The sequence below is a fragment of the Palaemon carinicauda genome, chromosome 2 (genome assembly GCF_036898095.1).
Source record: "Palaemon carinicauda isolate YSFRI2023 chromosome 2, ASM3689809v2, whole genome shotgun sequence".
Classification (NCBI taxonomy): Eukaryota; Metazoa; Arthropoda; class Malacostraca; order Decapoda; family Palaemonidae; genus Palaemon; species Palaemon carinicauda.
In genome coordinates this window covers 194091682-194112479 of record NC_090726.1, presented here as the reverse complement: position 1 = coordinate 194112479, position 20798 = coordinate 194091682, and the positions used below count along the sequence as shown (strand labels likewise).

General features: G+C 37.3%; 2 protein-coding genes across 2 annotated transcripts; one reads left to right on the top strand and one right to left on the bottom strand.

Moving 5' to 3' along the window:
• Nucleotides 1-638: 638 nt before the first annotated feature.
• LOC137621757 (glutamate receptor-like) lies at nt 639-17671 on the bottom strand. Its single transcript, XM_068352270.1, has 8 exons — nt 17546-17671; nt 15872-15972; nt 10332-10453; nt 9513-9727; nt 6436-6591; nt 3531-3640; nt 1500-1651; nt 639-751 (listed from the first exon to the last, which is right to left on the bottom strand). Exons 1-8 carry the CDS (start codon nt 17669-17671, stop codon nt 639-641), a joined length of 1095 nt encoding a protein of 364 aa, XP_068208371.1.
• A 2092-nt stretch (nt 17672-19763) lies between these two features.
• LOC137621743 (uncharacterized) lies at nt 19764-20135 on the top strand. The gene has a single exon (XM_068352256.1). It carries the CDS (start codon nt 19764-19766, stop codon nt 20133-20135), a length of 372 nt encoding a protein of 123 aa, XP_068208357.1.
• The last annotated feature ends 663 nt before the right edge of the window (nt 20136-20798 follow it).

Here is a 20798-nt window from a genome sequence, read left to right as displayed (position 1 = left end):
TTACATAAAATCGAAGATTATACAAAACAATATGGTTTAACTCATAATTATATTTATCCTTTTCAGTCAAGATCAACTGTTATCACTTATGTTAGTTTATTTGTTTGTCTTATTTAGTTTTATTACTGACGATTAACATGGACTTTTCGATAAAGTAAGGTGGCGGAGTTTAAAGGTTTAAATGCCACTCACGAATGGCAGAGGCGAGGGCCAGTGACATTGCTCTATCAAGCAGGACAATGCCCTAGAGACTGACTATATATACATATGATCAGCACCCAAGCCACCTCTCCTCTCTACCAGAGCTAGGGCCAAGGAGGACCACGCAATGGCTGCTGATGACTCAGCAGGTAGACTTATAGGCTCCCCTAAACACCCCGTCCTTAGCTCACAAGGATGGTAAGGTTGCAGCGACCAAAGGAACTAACGGGTTTGATCAGATTCAAACCTCAGTCTGGCAATCACCAGGCAAGGACGCTACCACTAGGCCACCACAACAATAGTCACTATTTTTATTTCTTTATTTCCCGGAACTCTTCATCAGAACCACAATAGTTGAGCGATTACATTTTGATATAAATTCTAAGGTTGTGAATATTTTGAGAAAAAAAAATATTTTTCCTAAAATTTTTTCAACATTACATATTTGTCTTTGTTCCAGGAGAGTCGAGGTTCCCAAATTTCGATTCTTTACTTTTGCGATTTTCGGTGAATATCTCCATCGCAAACGCAATCAATGAGAGAACCATACCTATTGAAAAAACAGAGGATGTCTTAATTAATTAACTATTAATCAGATTAATACGTATTTGATTATGAATTTGCATAAAACCTTTTCAAGTGATAAACAAATGTCTTATTTAATTAACTAATAATCAGATTAACACGTATTTGATTATGAATTTACATAAAACATTTTCAAGTGATAAACAAATGTCTCATTTAATTAACTATTAATCAGATTAATACGTATTTGATTATGAATTTACATAAAACATTTTCAAGTGATAAACAAATGTCTTATTTAATTAACTAATAATCAGATTAATACGTATTTGATTATGAATTTGCATAAAACATTTTCAAGTGATAATCAAATGTCTTATTTATTTAACTAATAATCAGATTAATACGTATTTGATTATGAATTTACATAAAACATTTTCAAATGACAACTTTTATACAATTTGCCTCAAGACTACTCAAGATAACATTTAAACTTGATTTTCTAATAATAATACCAATTCCTTAATATCGCAAGAAGGTCTGCCCCTCTCTTTTATTCTTCTCCTGTACTTCTCTTTCTCCCTATTTCCTTAATCTTTCCCATCCCGAGTACCTGCCTTCGGGCTATAAATTGGATTGTATCCAGGGGTACTCTTCCTTTCCCTATATTCCCCACTTCCATATTCTTATCATTATCATTATAACTCGATTTGCAGAAGATTCACTCAAAACACAACCCTGCATAACTACCAAGGAAAGGCCTCCATACTCACCCCCTATGTATATGAGGAAGACTGCATAGAAATCCCCTAGCTCCAAGGACCGGGAGGTGTTCGTCACACGGAGGTTGGTGCAAGAGAGGAACTTGGCGTTTGCAGTGTCGAACAGGAAGTTGAAGATCCCACTCTCTTTCAAACTCAAGAGTCTGCAACGAATAAGCGAAGAAAATGTAGATGATCCTTTCAATTTGACGCTTTAAAAATGATGAAGGTTTCATTCGGATTGTCTTTTTCAACCAATTTGCTTTTCATCACACAATATATATATATATATATATATACATATATATATATATATATATATAAAATATTATATTACACATCCACACACACATACATACATATATATATATATATATGTATACATATATATATATATATATATACTGTATATATATATATATATATATACCTATATATAAATATATATATATGTATATATACATATATATATATATATATATACAGTATTTATATACATATATTCATATATATATATACAGTATATATATATATATATATATTTATATATTTATACAATATTATATTACACATACACACACACACACACACATATATATATATATATATATACACGCATACATACAGTCAGGCCTTGATATTCACGGGCGTTAGGTAACAGATACACGTGAAAGCGAGGACTAGCAAATGCTTAGTGCACTAGAGTGGCTCAACTCCTAACCTAACAACTCACCGCCCACAGCCTACACGTGATCGACTAATATACTAATGAAAGTAACATAGTACATAACATAGTTTTTACTTGGTTTATATCACAATGTAAGTATTGCGTTAGATTATGAACGCATTTCAGTAACATTACATGTACAAATGTATACTGTACATACGTATGCGAGAATACAGTACACGGTAAGACTACAGTACATATAACATGAGTCCTTCCCACACTTATGCATAAATAAGGTAACAACAAAACAATGTTGTTCCTACCTAATAACAATCACTGTTACTGTAGTGTATTTTAATATATCATATGTACAGTACTATCACTGCATTACACATTAATTACCTAAGATAACGCTCGTAAGTGTTCGCTGTTTTTTGGTAGATTGACTAGCCCCATTCCAACTCATCGTATATGTAGCCTATATCTACATCATTACTGTAAATTACGGTACTTCGTATACGCTACTGTGATAGTAGTTAATATAACAATAACACAAATACACAGTGATTACACTAACTTAATTAAAAAAAAATATCTATAATACACCACTAACTATTTAAGGACAAAGTTTTGCTCACTTAGACTGAAGCTTGATGCAACTCTTGAGCCTCCAACTGTTTTGCTTGTGGGTTAGCATAATGTACATATCACATTATACTAAAATCCCTATAAAGACACTGGATATGTAGAGGTTTTATGCATAACTTTTAAACATCACAATGTGATTCTACACAAAGAGGACTGAAGCGGGAGATACACACGCATGGAGGGACGTTGCAAGAGTCAGGCCAAGTTAGCAAGATATGAGGTGTTGTGTTGGGCGGAGAGGGAAGCGGGTGCAAAGGAGCGTGGTCTGTTTGAAAGTGACGGACCGCGAGAATGTTTATTGGGGAACTGCGAATATGTGATTTTCATTTAATGGATTACACAGTTCTCTGTATCTCTGATGAATGAATCTGTGAGGATAGAACTCGCAAATATAGAGGGCTGAATGTATGTATGTATCTATATATATGTATACATACATATATATATATATATATATATATATATATATATATATATATATACATTTATATATTTGTGTGATACTCATATAGGCCTGCATAATTTTTTCTACTATAGAGTTAGTGAAATTTGGAATGAAATATCCAGCAGAACATGTATAAAAAAAAAAAAAAAAAAAAAAAAAAAAAAAAAAAAAAAAAAAAATTCGTCCAATCTCAGGACTCATTGATTAGATCTTAACCAATATACATTTCCTTTCAGGATATGCTCTAATTTCTAAAGAAGTAAAACCCTGAACACGTAATTACATTGGGTCTATCTGGGGAAGAAGTGGGGAGCCCTTGGGGAATGTCAGGCTGTTCGGAGTGGCGCCGAAGAACGTCTCGGATGACCTATACATGAGTGGGCACTTGCCGGTCTGTAAGCAGATGAAAATTTCAATTTATTATCATCGTTATTACTTGCTAAGCTTCATCATGGCGTTACAGGTCTTCGGTCATCTCCAAACAGAGCTATTTCTTTAAGGTGAAATGACCAAAGTATGTATAACTTTGATGTGCTACAATATTCTTGGTGGTTCTTATACAGTATATTACATTAGGTAAGCAGTACTGGGCTTCAGTAGATATAAATAACTATACTCAATTTATTTTAATGAGGCGCATTTGCATCGACTCGCAGCGATGCCCTTTTAGCTCGGAAAAGTTTCCTGATCGCTGATTGGTTAGAATTATCTTGTCCAACCAATCAGCGATCAGGAAACTTTTCCGAGCTAAAAGGGTACCCCTGCGAGTCGGTGCAAGTATGCCATGGAAAGGAACTCTATTGCTTATAATGACTACAAATGACTACAAAGAAATGTTCTACTACTCTGTGTTCTTGGCCCAACAGGGAAAAAATAGCCCAGCGAGGAAAATAAATAAGGAAATAAATAAACAAATAAACTACATGATAATTCCATACAGAAATTACGATTCATAGCAGTAACAGGTCTCTATGAAAACCGAAAGGTTGGACATTTATTTTAAGTAGATTAATAAGTTGTTCAGTGACTGATAAGCACGTCACTTAATACAGAATTTTCAAGTCCTTTCAGAATAATATTATCAAATAAAATCTATAAATATGTGTTCCCTTTTTACATTTGCTATAGTGATCAGGTCAATCTTATCCTTGAAAACCCAAGATCAACCATAAGCAAGGGATTCTATGGAAGGATTTATGATTATTATTATTATTATTATTGTTATTATTATTATTACTACCTAAGCTACAACCCTAGTTGTAAAAGCAGGTTGCTACAAGCCAAATGGTTTCAACAAGGAAAATAGCCCAGTGAAGAAAGGAAATATGGAAACAAAAAGAACAGTGTGCGTAAGTGTACCCTAAAGCAAGAGGGAGTTGGAGATGGGGAGGCCATTCGGCATACAGGTACATTTTAGTAATGCTTACTATGCACCACGTGAGGTGCACTGTCGGCTCATACCAGCTCCCTTCCATGTAAAGAGTTTGCACAGTATTTAATTTACTCTCAACATCACATTTTTGCCTTTTATGTAATTTACTGGTTTATCTAAAACTCAAATGATAATTATTCTGAAAATGATTTTCAGGTATTATGATTGGGTCTTTTGTATTCTACAAACACTCAAATGATCATTGATATGATAAGTCCTACCACTCTTCATTCGACCGAGTGGCTGACTCTTCTACCATATTCTCAAATGAAACCTTGAATGCATTTTGTTCATCTTGGGGGACTTAAAATTTCACACTATCCTAAAACAAAGACATCTAATGAAAACATTTAATTTTCAGCGTATCATCCTAAACAAGGGATTTTAAAATGCTACCACCCCTTTCTCTGGGAGCTACTGAAAAGAGAAAAGAGGCTAAAGACTCGCCCTTATCAAAATACTACCACCCCTTTCTCTGGGGAGCCACTGAAAAGAGAAAAGAGGCTAAAGACTCGCCCTTATCAAAATGCTACCACCCCTTTCTCTGGGGAGCCACTGAAAAGAGAAAAGAGGCTAAAGACTCGCCCTTATCAAAATGCTACCACCCCTTTCTCTGGGAGCCACTGAAAAGAGAAAAGAGGCTAAAGACTCGCCCTTATCAAAATACTACCACCCCTTTCTCTGGGGAGCCACTGAAAAGAGAAAAGAGGCTAAAGACTCGCCCTTATCAAAATACTACCACCCCTTTCTCTGGGGAGCCACTGAAAAGAGAAAAGAGGCTAAAGACTCGCCCTTATCAAAATACTACCACCCCTTTCTCTGGGGAGCCACTGAAAAGAGAAAAGAGGCTAAAGACTCGCCCTTATCAAAATACTACCACCCCTTTCTCTGGGGAGCCACTGAAAAGAGAAAAGAGGCTAAAGACTCGCCCTTATCAAAATACTACCACCCCTTTCTCTGGGGAGCCACTGAAAAGAGAAAAGAGGCTAAAGACTCGCCCTTATCAAAATACTACCACCCCTTTCTCTGGGGAGCCACTGAAAAGAGAAAAGAGGCTAAAGACTCGCCCTTATCAAAATGCTACCACCCCTTTCTCTGGGGAGCCACTGAAAAGAGAAAAGAGGCTAAAGACTCGCCCTTATCAAAATGCTACCACCCCTTTCTCTGGGGAGCCACTGAAAAGAGAAAAGAGGCTAAAGACTCGCCCTTATCAAAATGCTACCACCCCTTTCTCTGGGGAGCCACTGAAAAGAGAAAAGAGGCTAAAGACTCGCCCTTATCAAAATGCTACCACCCCTTTCTCTGGGGAGCCACTGAAAAGAGAAAAGAGGCTAAAGACTCGCCCTTATCAAAATGCTACCACCCCTTTCTCTGGGAGCCACTGAAAAGAGAAAAGAGGCTAAAGACTCGCCCTTATCAAAATACTACCACCCCTTTCTCTGGGGAGCCACTGAAAAGAGAAAAGAGGCTAAAGACTCGCCCTTATCAAAATACTACCACCCCTTTCTCTGGGGAGCCACTGAAAAGAGAAAAGAGGCTAAAGACTCGCCCTTATCAAAATACTACCACCCCTTTCTCTGGGGAGCCACTGAAAAGAGAAAAGAGGCTAAAGACTCGCCCTTATCAAAATACTACCACCCCTTTCTCTGGGGAGCCACTGAAAAGAGAAAAGAGGCTAAAGACTCGCCCTTATCAAAATACTACCACCCCTTTCTCTGGGGAGCTACTGAAAAGAGAAAAGGGACTAAAGACTCACCCTTAATAGAGCGTTAATCATAAAGGATTTGAAGGTGGCAAGTCCGACGAATGATGCACTTTTTCCACTCAAGGCATCCCTCGCGGCCTTTGCAAGGTCGAAGTGAACAAAGGCTTGCTTCTGCAGTTTGTGCAGGAGGGTACCTTCAGGCGCCTGCTGTTGTTAAAGAAATTAAAATTTAACTTGTGTATGAACCAAAATTCTCTGAACTATGGGAAATTTCTATTAGAATTTTAACTTTTAAGCACGATCTTGACCCTTAGATTGACTAATGAAATGTTGAATTCTAATCTAAAGTAATATCTTCTAACAGCAGTCTATCGTTACCGATGGTAAAATTCAAAGTTCTTTTATAAATTTTAATTTAGCTCGCAAGTCCAATCTTAAGCTTGCACACCTTGCCACATATCATTAACGTTAAATGAGGATTCGGGGATGATGGGACCTGTTTTGGCATTTTGCGGCTGCTTTTTAAAGGCGAGATGTTCCGTATGACCTTCCTCTAGTGCAATGACTTGTTTTCTGTTGTGTCGTTGGTGCCTTTTTATAGCTAGATAGCCCGTGTGATTCTGTTTCCAGGCAATGACCCCGTACGACCGATAGAAAGAGTCCCAAGGTCACCTGGTGGGATTATGCATTTATTTAAGGTCGACTTGGCTTGGTCTTTGTATTTCCTGTAAAAAGTGCCACATCTTCAGGTACCGTTGTTTAGCAGTCCACATAAAATTTGTGTTTGGGAGCCGTTCTTCAGGACTACAGATCATGTGACCATAGCTTGTGTATCCTGTTCGTTCCACATTCCTTGTTGGGAAGCCGATCCTTCAAGGTGAGGCTCATAATTTTCTGTAAACAGATATATGAAAAAGTTCCAGTTGCTGGTGGTGGCGTCCATATAGAATCCGGGCTTCAGTTCCATAGAGAAGAGTTGGGATACATACTTATTTATATAATTAGATTTTAGTAGTAAATCCTCATCAACTATGAATTACATATTCGGTGTACTTTACTCGACCATATAGACGGAAGAACAGATAAGTAGAAATGGTAGAAAAATTAGGTACTGCTGATATTCGTCTTACTGAGGAAGTTGATATGGCGTTTCTTGGTGAGAAACCCCACCTGAGGCTGAGCTACAGTCCAGTACAATAACGAGATGTTTTATTTGGTTCTTGTTAGATATTTCGAGAGCGGAACCAAAACAGGAATTCCTTGTTACTTACTTACTTTAAGGGCTGTTTTCCTGGTCCTGTCACTCACGGAAACCCTGAGTTACAATACTTGTAGGGTTGGTTATCATATACTTTCTTAGATATTTAGAGCATCCACAGCGACATATGTGTTAATTGTCAATCCACATTATCAAGGTACTTAGAAAGCAAGAGTCTTCAACATCTTGAAAGCCTTAATAACTCCAATCTTTCGGATATCTAGTGGCAGCTTGTTGTATAGTCTTGGGGCCATATATCTGAAAGTTTTAGAACCTACAGTAGACGTACGTCTTAGCTCCAATAACTTGAAACCATCCGCAACCATTCTCGAGTTGACACGATTTGTTGACAGGACGATCTGCAGCAATTCTCTTTAATGTCTTGGACTTCCGGTTCACATAACTTGAGGAATTATTGTACATACCTTACAATCTATTCTAGATTTAATAAGCAGCATGTGTAATTAAAATTTTATAGTGGTAATCCTTTCACAGGGTGGAACACCTTTTATCAATCTAGTTCCTCTATTTATCAAGTTTTGTAATTTCATAGATAGCACTTTGGGTAGATTGTAAAAGATCAGAGTTACAGTAGTCACTCCTAGTAATAACAGTTAATCACAAGTTTCTTTACAGAATATTTATCTGGATAATCCTTTACAAAAGCAATGTTTCTAAAGGAATATCTAGCTATTTGAGCACTGACAGACAAACTATAGTCTAGAGGTACACCTAGGTCACGAATGCTCCATGAAAATTGAAGTACTTCTAACTCCCTTTAATAAACATAAAATTGGATGGTAAGACTGGAAAATACGAAAATCATGATGTAAAAAATCTTCTTCTTTGCCTGCATCTTTTCCCACTTCTATGTGGGGTCGATGTTTCTGGTCAGCTTTCTCCATCTACCTCTGTCCCACACCTCATCACCGGTTAATCCCTTAGATCGGTCATACTTGATACAATCCACCCACCTTCTCTTTGGTCTCCCTCTCCTTCTCGTACCCTGTACCTCCATTTCCATCACTCTCCTCCTAATATACTGTTCATCTCTTCTTAGGACATAACCATACCACCTCAGTCTACTTTCTTGGATCTTCTTGGATCTTATCTAATAGTTTTCTAACTCCTGTGGTACCCCTAATTACCTCATTCCGTATCTTATCTCTTCTTGTCACCCCACACATCCATCTCAACATTCTCATCTCTGCCACATCCATCTTCTTTTCTTCTGTCTTCTTTATTGCCCACGTCTCCGCTCCATACATCATTGCCGGTCTCACAACTGTCCTGTGTACTTTACCTTTCAACTTAACCCTTATTTTCCTGTCACATGGTACTCCACGTACTTTTTTTCAAATTCTTCCATCTTGCTTGTATTCTGTGTTTTATTTCTGATCCCAAATACCTGAAATTTTCAACTCTTTTCAATCTCTATCCTTGTAAACTAACTTCCCTATTCTCACCATTTTTCAATCTCAAATACTCTGTCTTTTTCCACTGATCTTCAACCCCCTATTTTCCACTTCTCTTCTCAACTCTCCCAGTTTCTCTTCTACTATCTCTTGCCTAGTACTACAGAGTATAACATCATCCACAAAAAGCATACATCAAGGAGACTGATCTCTAATACCTTGTGTTACTACATCCATGACCATGACCAGATCAATTAGATAGTCCCACATTTACTGGGAAACTTTCTATTAGGCATATCTAGGCATATCTAAAAAAAAAGCTGAGAGGACATAACTCCCACACATACCTACCCTGTATAAGCATCTAATATAATCATGACAATACTGCATTGATAATAATTGGACCTATCAACAAACCAATCCCAAAATTAGTCTTTACGGGTAGGTCAACTAACCATCATTGCTTGATACATATAACTGCCAGCAGGAACATAAGTCTTGATCCCAGTTTGGACGAGTTCTTCCATCGAATCAAAGGGCAGCTGCACCTTCGGCAGGATGAGCATGGCCTTCAGGTTACTCCTGTAGACGGTGTTCACCACCAGGGAAAGCAGAAGCCAAAGACCTGTCATCACTCTTATGGAGTTCCCCGTAGGGGACCAGGAACAAGCTGCAAAATTGGACGGTGGATAGGCTACTAGGTCTTGTACACACATGTAACATATGTATATATATATATATATATATATATATATATATATATATATACATTTACATAAATACACACACAAAACAACAAATGCAACTCTTTCTAATCCACTGCCGGACAAAGGCCTCAACCATGACAATTCAAGTCTGAGGTTTGGCCAGTTTTCATAACCCCGCTAGCCAGTGCGGATTGGTGATTGTGCAAGATTTTCACCTGATCGCTCACAGCAAACCAATCTAGTATCCCCCTGACTAGTACAGCTTCGCTGATAATGGCAACACATAAACCCTTTCACTGCATTATGGCACTGTCACTAAGAAAGGAACATGGATATATATATAGATAGATAAATAGATAGATAGATATACGCACCCCACATATTTTACATATACAGTATACATATAGAGTATATACACCTGTGTCTGTTAATACGGTGATTATCAATACCTACCCTACCTTCATTCGACATTATGAATTTTATGTCTGTTTATAACTGAAATCTTACAGAGAGAGAGAGAGAGAGAGAGAGAGAGAGAGAGAGAGAGAGAGAGAGAGAGATACTCACATTGAGCGAGAATCGAACCAAGAGTCCAATAGCAAGAGTTCCACAAACTTCGACGAAAACTTTCTTTCTTGGTGACATGTTTCTCCTTGGCTTCCTTCACATGTAGGCCTAATTCGCCAAGCCTGAAATAGAAGTAAAACGGATTTTAACATAGGAAAAATCTATTTTTGGGTGAGATAGTCATGTCATCCTGATGGAAGTTCCTCAATGGTAGCTTTCTACTTGGGATATTTCTGCGAGTGATATACCAGACAATTTTACTTTAGAGGTATCACGGATTTCTAACCTCCGGAGTGAATATCCCGAGAAATATTGTGTATAAATCGGGGGCGTGTTAATAACAAGCCATGGGTATCCTTCTCCGAATAGAGTTAACCTTATATCAAAGGATATGGGATAGGGTAGGATACGTGGGCGAGACAGCCTTCACAACTCCCGATCTCAACGTGCTACAACTAACACATTTCATGTAGAACCCTTCCTTTTTACAGAAGCCATCTTTGACGTTTGCTTGGATTTTTTTCTGCCTGTTTTCTTAGCTTTAGGAGAGATCTAGCAATCATGGATGCTTCAGCTTCTTCCTCATCGTCAAAGTTGAGTATCTTTTTCTTGTGTGTTGGAGAATTTTGCGTCTACACTGTTTTTTACTCGATAAGCATGCTTTTTATTGCCTGGGGCCAGCATGCGGTTGGCGCCATTGCATCATGTTTTCATATTGCTTAGAAATGCTTAGTTATTCAGTCATATTATTGTAGGAATATGTTTTATATTATTCTTTCACCGTGTGGTATGATTATGGGGTATCACACCCTTTTACTGGTATTATATATGCGTTTTTTATCAGTCTTGACTAAGGCTAGCACCATCTTGGCAGGCGGCCATGACTGGTGAATTTACCCTTGTGCACCCTCCCCTTCTTTCACCTAATCTTACTGGTTTCGTGAGGATGCCCATCCTCCCATGCTGTGGATTCATCCCAGCGGGGAGCTGCGGTACTGAGGGTCCCTCTGGGAGTTGGATAGCGTTTTACAGTTATCCTAGGGTGACTGTCTTCACTTTCCACTTAGCCTATATGTTTGGCAAGGCGGCACAAGTCTTGGGAACTTGTTCCCTGTAACTACTTCTTGTTTACCCATTGGAACTCATTACCCTTTGTTCTAAGGTTGCCAAGTAGACACCCTTGAGTCGCCTTACCCATTCTTATAGGCTTCCTTCTTAGTTTTTGTTAAGCTATGGCTGGTTGTGAGGACTTATCCTCTGTGTACTATCACTGCAGACCCCTTGGAACACTATTCCTGTTCTATATGGCTGTTAGGCCTTCCTGTCCTGCCGCCTTACTAATCTCTAAATAAAAGACAATTGATGTTCCGTGGTGGAAAAATATTAATCAACTTATTAAATGTTTGTATGGTACAATAATGATCTGTCTTTCTCACCTCCTTTCGTAGTCTAACTCAGTTCTTCCTCTCTGGATGGCAACGGTTACACACCCGGCAACTATCAACATAATTCCAAAGAACAGCCAGACCTGTTGGCCAAAGGTGGAAGAACTCAGGTTATGAAAGCTTAATACGCAATCAAGTTATCCAGAGGACACACACATGCACTCATTATATATATATATATATATATATATATATATATATATATATATATATATATATATATATTTATTATATATATATATATATATATATATATAAGTTTTAAAAATGAAATTTCTTTCCAAGATTCAATACATACTACTATCACATTACACCAAGGGCCCTGAAAATTAACAGAAGCATCTTGGTTCATCCATCTTTAAGTAATATAATTTTTTTCTAATCTATTTTAACTGACATACAGTTGGACACAGAAATTCCTGGTACACCTCGCTTAGAGGAAGTGTATCCTATCACACTTTTACTGAGCTGTGAGTTCCTGTGTGTAGACGTGGAAACCACCACTTCTATCTCTCCCCTACACTATCTGTTTGGTTACTCACCATGCAGTTACGGTGTGACAGGGTGCAATTCATCAGAGCGAGGTGCGTCAGGAATTCCTGTATCCAACTGTACATCCACAGCAATTCAAAGGATAAAGTAATTAACCCAAAAATATAACAATACATTTCGTATGATCTCTCACCTTTGGAGTGAACGGTTTGAACACTCCATTCATATCGGATTGGATTCCTGGCCACCTATAAGCAAGAATCTTATCGTCCATTAGAAGTGAAGTACTGATGTCAAAATTGATAGACCTTTTCTCATCTATGGAGATTATCACTCCCCCAAAATCAGCCTCCTGTGACCCAATTGAGAAAAAAAAGGGGGAAAAGAAGCTTGTATGAGTCTGTGTATTATTGTCAATAGGCATCAATGAATATCCTTGTGTGCATTAAAAGGTATTCAAAAACTATTTCAGGGCACACACATGGCCAAATGTTTCGATTTACATTTGAGAGAGAGAGCATAATGTAAATATTGTTAACATCTATTGTAGAAAGAAAGCCAATGGCCCTCCTATGGCAAGCCTACTTACAGGTAGACGTTTTCAAAATTAGCAAATATATATTTTAATTATGATAATTATCATTAACGTAATAATAATGTTATTAATTTCAACTAATTGCAGTATCACCCCTTCGTTAGAGTTCTTCAAACTTGTCACTATCAACCATCTTTCTTTATGGCTTCTTCACAGAACAATCAACTAGGCTACTTACTTAAGGAGTTGTATGGTAATAATAGTATCCCTGTCTTCAGGAAGGTTTCATAAGGATTGAACCTCCTTGCCCCACCTTCAGCGTGTTAAAGGAAGAGTCCTTTTCAGAGCACCTCGGTACTCGATGTTCCAGGAGATTAGGAACATTGCAATGAATTGTCCCCTAGCCAGAGAAAAGGTCTTCAGTGATATGGAATCCCCTTGTATCTACAGTTTTTGTGTCGATGATGCCTTCCTGAAGATCACTTACTAAGGCACTTTATTACAACTATAGGACGAGCTCCAGTCGACTCTTCTTGATGGAAAAGAGAACTACGACCACATCCACCTTCGAGACGTCTCACTTAACCATCGTGATAAAAGTCAGCATCAAAATCACGGTCTATTTGAAGGGTACTAACACCAGTTCCTGTCTCAGGGCATCCATTCAACGCACAAGCTTCCTCTTCATCTTCCATCTATTGAGAACTTCATTATGGATAATGGCATCTTAGAAAACATTATCGAGGTCACTAGAGACAAAATGGCGATGCTAAACAGAGAGGATGAGCACATTATAAAAGTCATCCAACTGCCAATGTCCATCTAATTGGCAGTAAGAGGGTGTAAATATTGTTGTTTATTATCAGTCATAAAAAATTGTATGTCTTCCTTGAAGAGTAACATGGCTCCATTGCATTTAACTTCTAACTAACCAATTCATTGAAACAAAACACAACTGCCAAAGAGAGAATTACGAGCTTCGCTCTATACAGTATATTGGGATGACTACGTATTGTATGTTGGGGAGAGTCATCAGACACCATCAAAAAATTTTTTTGGTGGCTTGACAGATAAACTTAAAATAAGGTTGTGAAGATATAAATAAAGTCATCAAATCCTTGTTTGTCCAATTTTACATTGAGCTACAAGTTCTTTCCGTCAGTAAGAACGAGTATGTAACCAACAACAACAAAGGCAGCCATTTCTAATCCACTGCAGCACAAAGGCCTCGTGTTTGGAGTTTGGCCACTTCCATCGCCACGCTGGCTACTATGGATTGGTGATGGTATTGACGACCTTGAATATTATTATTATTATTATTATTATTATTATTATTATTATTATTATTAGGTAAGCTACAACCCTAGTTGGAAAAGCAAGATGCTATCAGCCCAAAGGCTCCAACAGGGAAAAATAGAAGATACTATCAGCCCAAAGGCTCCAACAGGGAAAAATAGCCCAGTGAGGAAAGGAAATAAGGAAATAAATAAACGATATAAGAAGTAATGAAAATTAAAATAAAATATTTAACAAATATTAACAACATTAAAACAGATATTTGATATATAAACTATAAAAGAACTTATATAAGCCTGTTCAACATAAAAAGCATTTGCTGCTAGCTTGAACTTTTGAAGTTCTACTGATTCAACTACCCGATTAGGAAGATCATTACACAACTTGGTCATAGCTGGAATAAAACTTCTAGAGTACTGTGTAGTATTGAGCCTCATGATGGATAAGGCCTGACTATTAGAATTAACTGCATGTCTAGTATAACGAACAGGATGGAACTGTCCGGGAAGAGCAGAATGTAAAGGATGGTCAGAATTATAAAAAATCTTATGCAACATGCATAATGAATTAATTTAACGACGGTGCCAGAGATTAATAACGAGATCAGGAATAACAAAATTAATTTAATAGACCGTAAATTCCTGTCCTACAAATTAAAATGAGAATCAGCTTTGCTGATCGTAGCATTACACAAACCCTCTCACCACTAAGGATCAGTGATGGTGGGAGACTTTGGTCTGATTGCTCACAGAAAACCAACCTAGTATAGACGACCTTGACCAGCACAAACCCTCTCAACACGTCAAGGTATATAATGAAGATTATTATTATGATTTTTAAAGATGCATTTCTCTTATTGCCCTGACCAGTGAAAAGATATGGTTAGTTGACAGTTTGGATAAGGGCATAAGGCTAGCAGCTTCATCCCAAAGGAATTAAAGACTCTGAAGGTTAGTATTCTTTGAAACTATCCTTCAAAAATTGAAGTCTTATAAAATGAAGAAAACGTAAACGAGTCTTTTAAAACATATAAAAATAAAACTAATCTATGAAGGAACCAAAAAGACCCACCTTTTTGTGAACGAGTCCCAGGAGTCCTACCCAAGTCCCGTTTTCTAAAGGATATCCCATTCCTCGAATTGGACTTATCTTGAATTCGATGCTGAAAATAATAAGGGAAAATCACGTCATTGATTTTACCCATTTTAATTTCTGCGTAATTTATAGAGCATGGGAAGAAATACGCCAGTGATATGATGAAATAATTGAAAAAAATTTAGCGTATAATATACAATATATATATATATATATATATATATATATATATATATATATATATATATATATACAGTATATATATATATATATATATATATGTATATATATATATATATATATATATGTATATATACATATATATATATAGAAAGATAGATAGATAGATAGATACAGATATATATATATATATATATATAATGCGTAAATTACTGAGTACTGTATGTGAAGTACGCTATTAATGTAACAAAATAAAATAATATACATACATATATATATATATATATATATATATATATATATATATATATACAGTATATAAATACAGTGCATACTAACAACAAAACCTGCTCAAAGATTTGAACTACTGACCACTGTTGGAGAATGACAACGAAGATAAAATGATATAATATTATGCTATGAATTAAAAAGGAAAAAAATAATCGATAAAACGTTGCCTTTGTCGGAGAGTCCACTTGACATCCGCCGCCACTTACCATCTGCCAAGTTTCTTTCCAATAATTTCTATGATTTCAGTCATGAATCCGGAATATATAAGCGTTTGGTTGACCTTCTCTATTAACAGGAATGGCTCGCGCTGTAATCAAGAGAGAAAGTATAGACATTATTGTTATTATTATCATATATTATTATCATTATTATTATTATTATTATTATTATTAAGAGAGAAAAGTATAGAGATTATTATTATTATTATTATTATTATTATTATTATTATTATTATTAATTGGTAAGCTACAACCCTAGTTGGAAACGCAGGATGCTATAAGCCCAGGGGCTCCAACAGGGAAAATAGCCCGGTGAGGAACGGAAACAAGGAAAAATAAAATATTTTAACAGCAGTACCAACAATACAATAAATATCTCCTATTTAAACTATAATAGCTTTCACAAAACAAGAAGAAGAAAAATAAGATAAAATAGTGTGTCCGAGTGTACCCTCAAGCAAGAGAACTCTAACCCAAGACAGTGGAAGAGCATGGTACAGTGGTTATGGCACTATCCAAGACTAGAGAACAATGGATTGATTTTAGAGTGTCCTCCTAGAAGAGCTGCTTACCATAGCTAAAGAGTCTCTTCTACCCTTACCAAGAGGAAAGTGGCCACTGAATAATTGCAGTGCAGTAACCCCTTGGGTGAAGAATTGTTTGGTGTTGTCAGTTGTATGAGAACAGAGGAGAATATGTTAAGAATAGGCCAGACTATTTGGTGTGTGTGTAGGCAAAGGGAAAATGAAGCGTAATCAGAGAGAAAGATCCAATTTAGTAGTCTGGTCAGTCAAAGTAAACCGTAACTCTCTAGCGGTAGTATCTCAACGGGTGGTTGGTGCCCTGGCCAACCTACAACCTAAAAATTGTAAATAATAGCGATCACACGCTAAAATGACTGGTGCTCAGGCCTACTCTGTCTTGCTGTGCTCTGAATGGTGAACACGCTTACTCTGTTCTCAATCTGACTTTCTTCAAGATACCTCCATTATATATTTGCTTTTAGCGATGGAAAACTCTTTATACTTATTACTTCATCTGTATTGAGGTTAGAGTTCTCTTGCTTGAGGGTACTGTACGCTCGGGTACACTATTCTATCTTATTTCTCTTCCTCTTGTTTTGTTCAAGTTTTTAATAATCTATATAGATGTTTATTTTAAAGTTGTTACTCTTCTTAAAATATTTCATTTTTTCCTAGTTTCTTTTCCTCACTGGGCTATTTTCCTAGTTGGAGCCCATGGACTTATAGCCTCCTGCTTATTATTATTATTATTATTATTATTATTATTATTATTATTTAAATAAGATGAAACTTCATAAGAAAACAATTATACTCTAGGACTTAAGAATGTCTATTCTTTTTTTTTTTTTTTTTCTTTTGACACAACTGTTGCCTTCTCTGAAAGCTCTAGGAAATTATACGGACTTGAATACACAAGCGAGTTCCCGGCATAAATAGATTAAAACTGACACAAGGAATTATTCATGGACTGAATAAAGGAACAGAATAAAATTTAAAATCACTGTTTTACATATTACTAAGAAAATTCATCTTACTATTAGTACATAAGGTTGCATTAAAATTGCACAGAGAGAGAGAGAGAGAGAGAGAGAGAGAGAGAGAGAGAGAGAGAGAGAGAGAGAGAGAGAGAGAGACTTACTGTTTCGACTGCAGCGATCAGACAAGTGTTGTTAGTTCCCCGTTTCACAAGACTCCCTTTTGCTAAACCAGCAGCAGAACTGTAGTTGAGGACCAGAGCTATTCCAATAATGATTGGCCATCCCATTTTTGAACTGTCATGGAGAAATGGAAAGCGTGATTTATTAACGAATTCCTTTCATTGGTTTAGTGTACATATTTGGCTTGTATAAAGTGATTATTTAAGACTACAAAAAATGGCATTAGTATTCCTCATTTTTTTTTTCTTTTTCAATAGTTTATTTCTAGTCTCCCCATTCTTGGTCCGCTTCGCTAGCTCTGTTCTTCTGTCTTGAAATATAAAATGACAAGTTCACTAGAGTTTCAAATCCTATTTCAATTTTAATCTCAGAAATATATTTTTCCTTCAAAGAACATGTACACAATTCTGCACCAAATAGATCTCATTGCAGACAGGGTGCTAAAGTAAGACTTTCGTTCCCTCTTCCAATTCAACTGACTTGTCAGGACACTTTACCTTTTCTGGACTCTATTAACCATAGAAGTGTTTATGGGATAATACATTTCTGTCGTTATTCTGAAGGGAAAATAAAGCTCAAGACCTCAGAATATCTTCAATGGTATTTTGCACATTCACCGTATAGTTCAGGGTGCACTTGATCCTATGACTGACTTCCTTCCATTTAAGGTATTTGGTCATACTAAGACATGCATGATGCAATTCCCAATTCTTTTATATAGCGTGTATATTTACTACTAGATTGTAGACTCCATATGTTTATATTATGCTGCTTATAATGAGACACAAATCAGTTCAGGGCATTTGCACCACACACAGCAAAATATATTCGGCTAATTTCTCGGGCATCTTTTTATATCCGTAAGTAAAATGACAGAAAAACATTGGGTTAATGAGAAGGCCAAGATAAAATCTACAGAGATTTTATTGTTCAAGTGGAGATTAACCCGCCTTGGTCTCTGATTACATCGTTAAGCCTTTTGGGCATAGACTGAACAAGATCCATGAAAGTAGAAGGGTTATGCCGGAATCTTTCCCAGGCTTCCCTTGCTGCATTCTGGAGATCTCTGCTGCTGCAATTTTCATTGGTATTCCAATCCCGAAACACCTTTCCCCACAAACTCTTGATTGGATTTATATCATAGCCCTTGTCCGGCCAATCAAGGAACTCGACCTCTGGGTGTTTCCTGACCCATTCTCTGATACCCTTGCTCTTGCGGACAGCACTCCTGTCGAGAACAATTCTGATTGGGTTGGGTGCAGGGAGAGCCATGGTGCGAACTGTAGGCAGTAGAACGTCTTCTAAAATGTGAACGTATTCTTTACTAGTCAGTCTTCTCTCGGTGCTAATCAGTTCTCCTGGTCCATAGGCCCACATCCAGCACCAAAATGATAATTTTTTATGATTGTTAGGTCTCGCCTTTGGAGCCTGATCAAGGGTACAGTCAGTCTCTGGAGACTTTTTGCATCGTTTGGGTTTAGCCACGCCGGTAGTTACATAGGATTTTTCATCAATAAATATTACTGACATCCAGAAATCTACAGGCATGGCAGAGTACTGAAGCGCAAACCCAAGCCGAGATTCTCTGAGAGGTTGGGGGAGCATTTTCCTTTTAGGGAGAACAAATCCGCGAAAATTATTTTCATATATACGACGTCTGGTCGTCTCTGGGTGACATTGCAGCAGAAGATAGCGCGTCACTTCAGCAGCAGACCGATAGGGCTGATTAATCACCGCTGCTAAGATGGCACCATCCTCTAGCTCTGAAGTGCACCTTGGCCTTCCAATGCGTGGTCGAGACTCCAAAGATTTTTCACTCTGCCAGCGAGAGATCCATTTCCAGACAGTCTTCCTCGAAACCCCTGTCTCACACACAATCTCAGTAGAGGACTTCCCAGACTCCCATAAAGAAATTAACCTCTTTCGTCGAGAAAGAGCTTCAGAACTACTCCACGCACCTTTTGATACCATTTCTGGAAAAAAGAAGTCACCATGATTCTAACTGTAACTATAGAAGAATTTCTTATTTCAGAAATAGCGATATAGGAAAACCTTTTAGGATATACTTTTCTAATAAAAAAGAAGGACGAACTTCTTTTTAACATCTGTAATATCAGCTGTTGGGGAAATAGAAACCTTCAAAGTTAGTGATGGATTACACCATGGTCAGCATTAAGACCGTTTTCATTTGCTGTGGTCATGGATGTGTTGAGCAAAGAGATCAGAAATGAAAAGTTGTGGGAGCTCCTATATGCAGATGATTTGGTGATTACTGCTGAAAATGTGGAAGACTTACAGAGAAGGATTGTACAGTGGCAAGAAACTTTGGAGAGAGGTGGCTTGAGAGTAAATGTGAGTAAGATTGACGCTATAGTGAGCGGTAAGGAATTTAGGGACAGGGTACCCATATGTGAAAGTAGAGGCTTGGTTATAAAACAAGTGAAACAATTTAGATACTTGGGCTCTATTAAAAGGCTTGAGGGAGGATGTGAGACTGGAGTTGAAAATAGGATAAAAGCAGCTTGGGGAAAGTGGAGGAAGGTAGCACAAGTGGTATGCCAATCAAACTAAAAGTTGAAATCTATAGCGCAGTAATAAGACCCGTGTTAACGTACGGATGCTCGGAAACGTGGCCTCAAAGACGAAAAGAAGCAAAGCTTGAGAGAACAGATATGAGACTGTTGAGGGGAATTATGGGAAAATCACTACTTGAAAGATTGGAAAATGATGAAATAAGAAGAATGGCAGGCGTAGTAAAGAGTGTCACGGTTGAGATAGTGTGGGCAGTGTTGAGGATGGATGATGGGGGAGGGAGTGAGGAGGCCTTGGGAGGAACCTGTTACGAGGAGAAGACTGAGATGATGCAGAGAATTAGAAGGCGAGATAAGATGAAGGATGATATGGAGAAAAGAGCTTTACTGGAAGAGAATGCCTTTGATAAAAGGATTTGGAGAGGGCGTATCAGGCACCCAACCACTTAATTCATTTCCCTGCATTCAACACAGGCAATATTTAATGCTTTTCAGCAGTGTAGCACCTACAGGCTGTATGAAATTACGTCAATGATATAAATAACAAGATTTAACATTGACAGAAAAGGGGATCTGGTTAGCAGAAACTCTTCATTATTTTGACCAGAGGCTTTTACTAGACGAATGGCCACTTGCATATGTTTTTTTTTTTTTTTTTTTTTTTTTTTTTTTTTTTTTTTAATGGAGAATGGGCTTCAGCCCT

Coding starts and splice junctions, on each gene's coding strand:
- LOC137621757 (XM_068352270.1), bottom strand. CDS start 17,671: ATGGGATGGCCAATCATTATTGGAATAGCTCTGGTCCTCAACTACAGT. Junction 10,454..15,871: donor GGAAAGAAACTTGGCAGATG/GTAAGTGGCGGC, acceptor CTTCTATTTCAG/GCTTGGCGAATTAGGCCTAC. Junction 752..1,499: donor CTTCCTCATATACATAGGGG/GTGAGTATGGAG, acceptor TTTTTTCAATAG/GTATGGTTCTCTCATTGATT.
- LOC137621743 (XM_068352256.1), top strand. CDS start 19,764: ATGGATGTGTTGAGCAAAGAGATCAGAAATGAAAAGTTGTGGGAGCTC.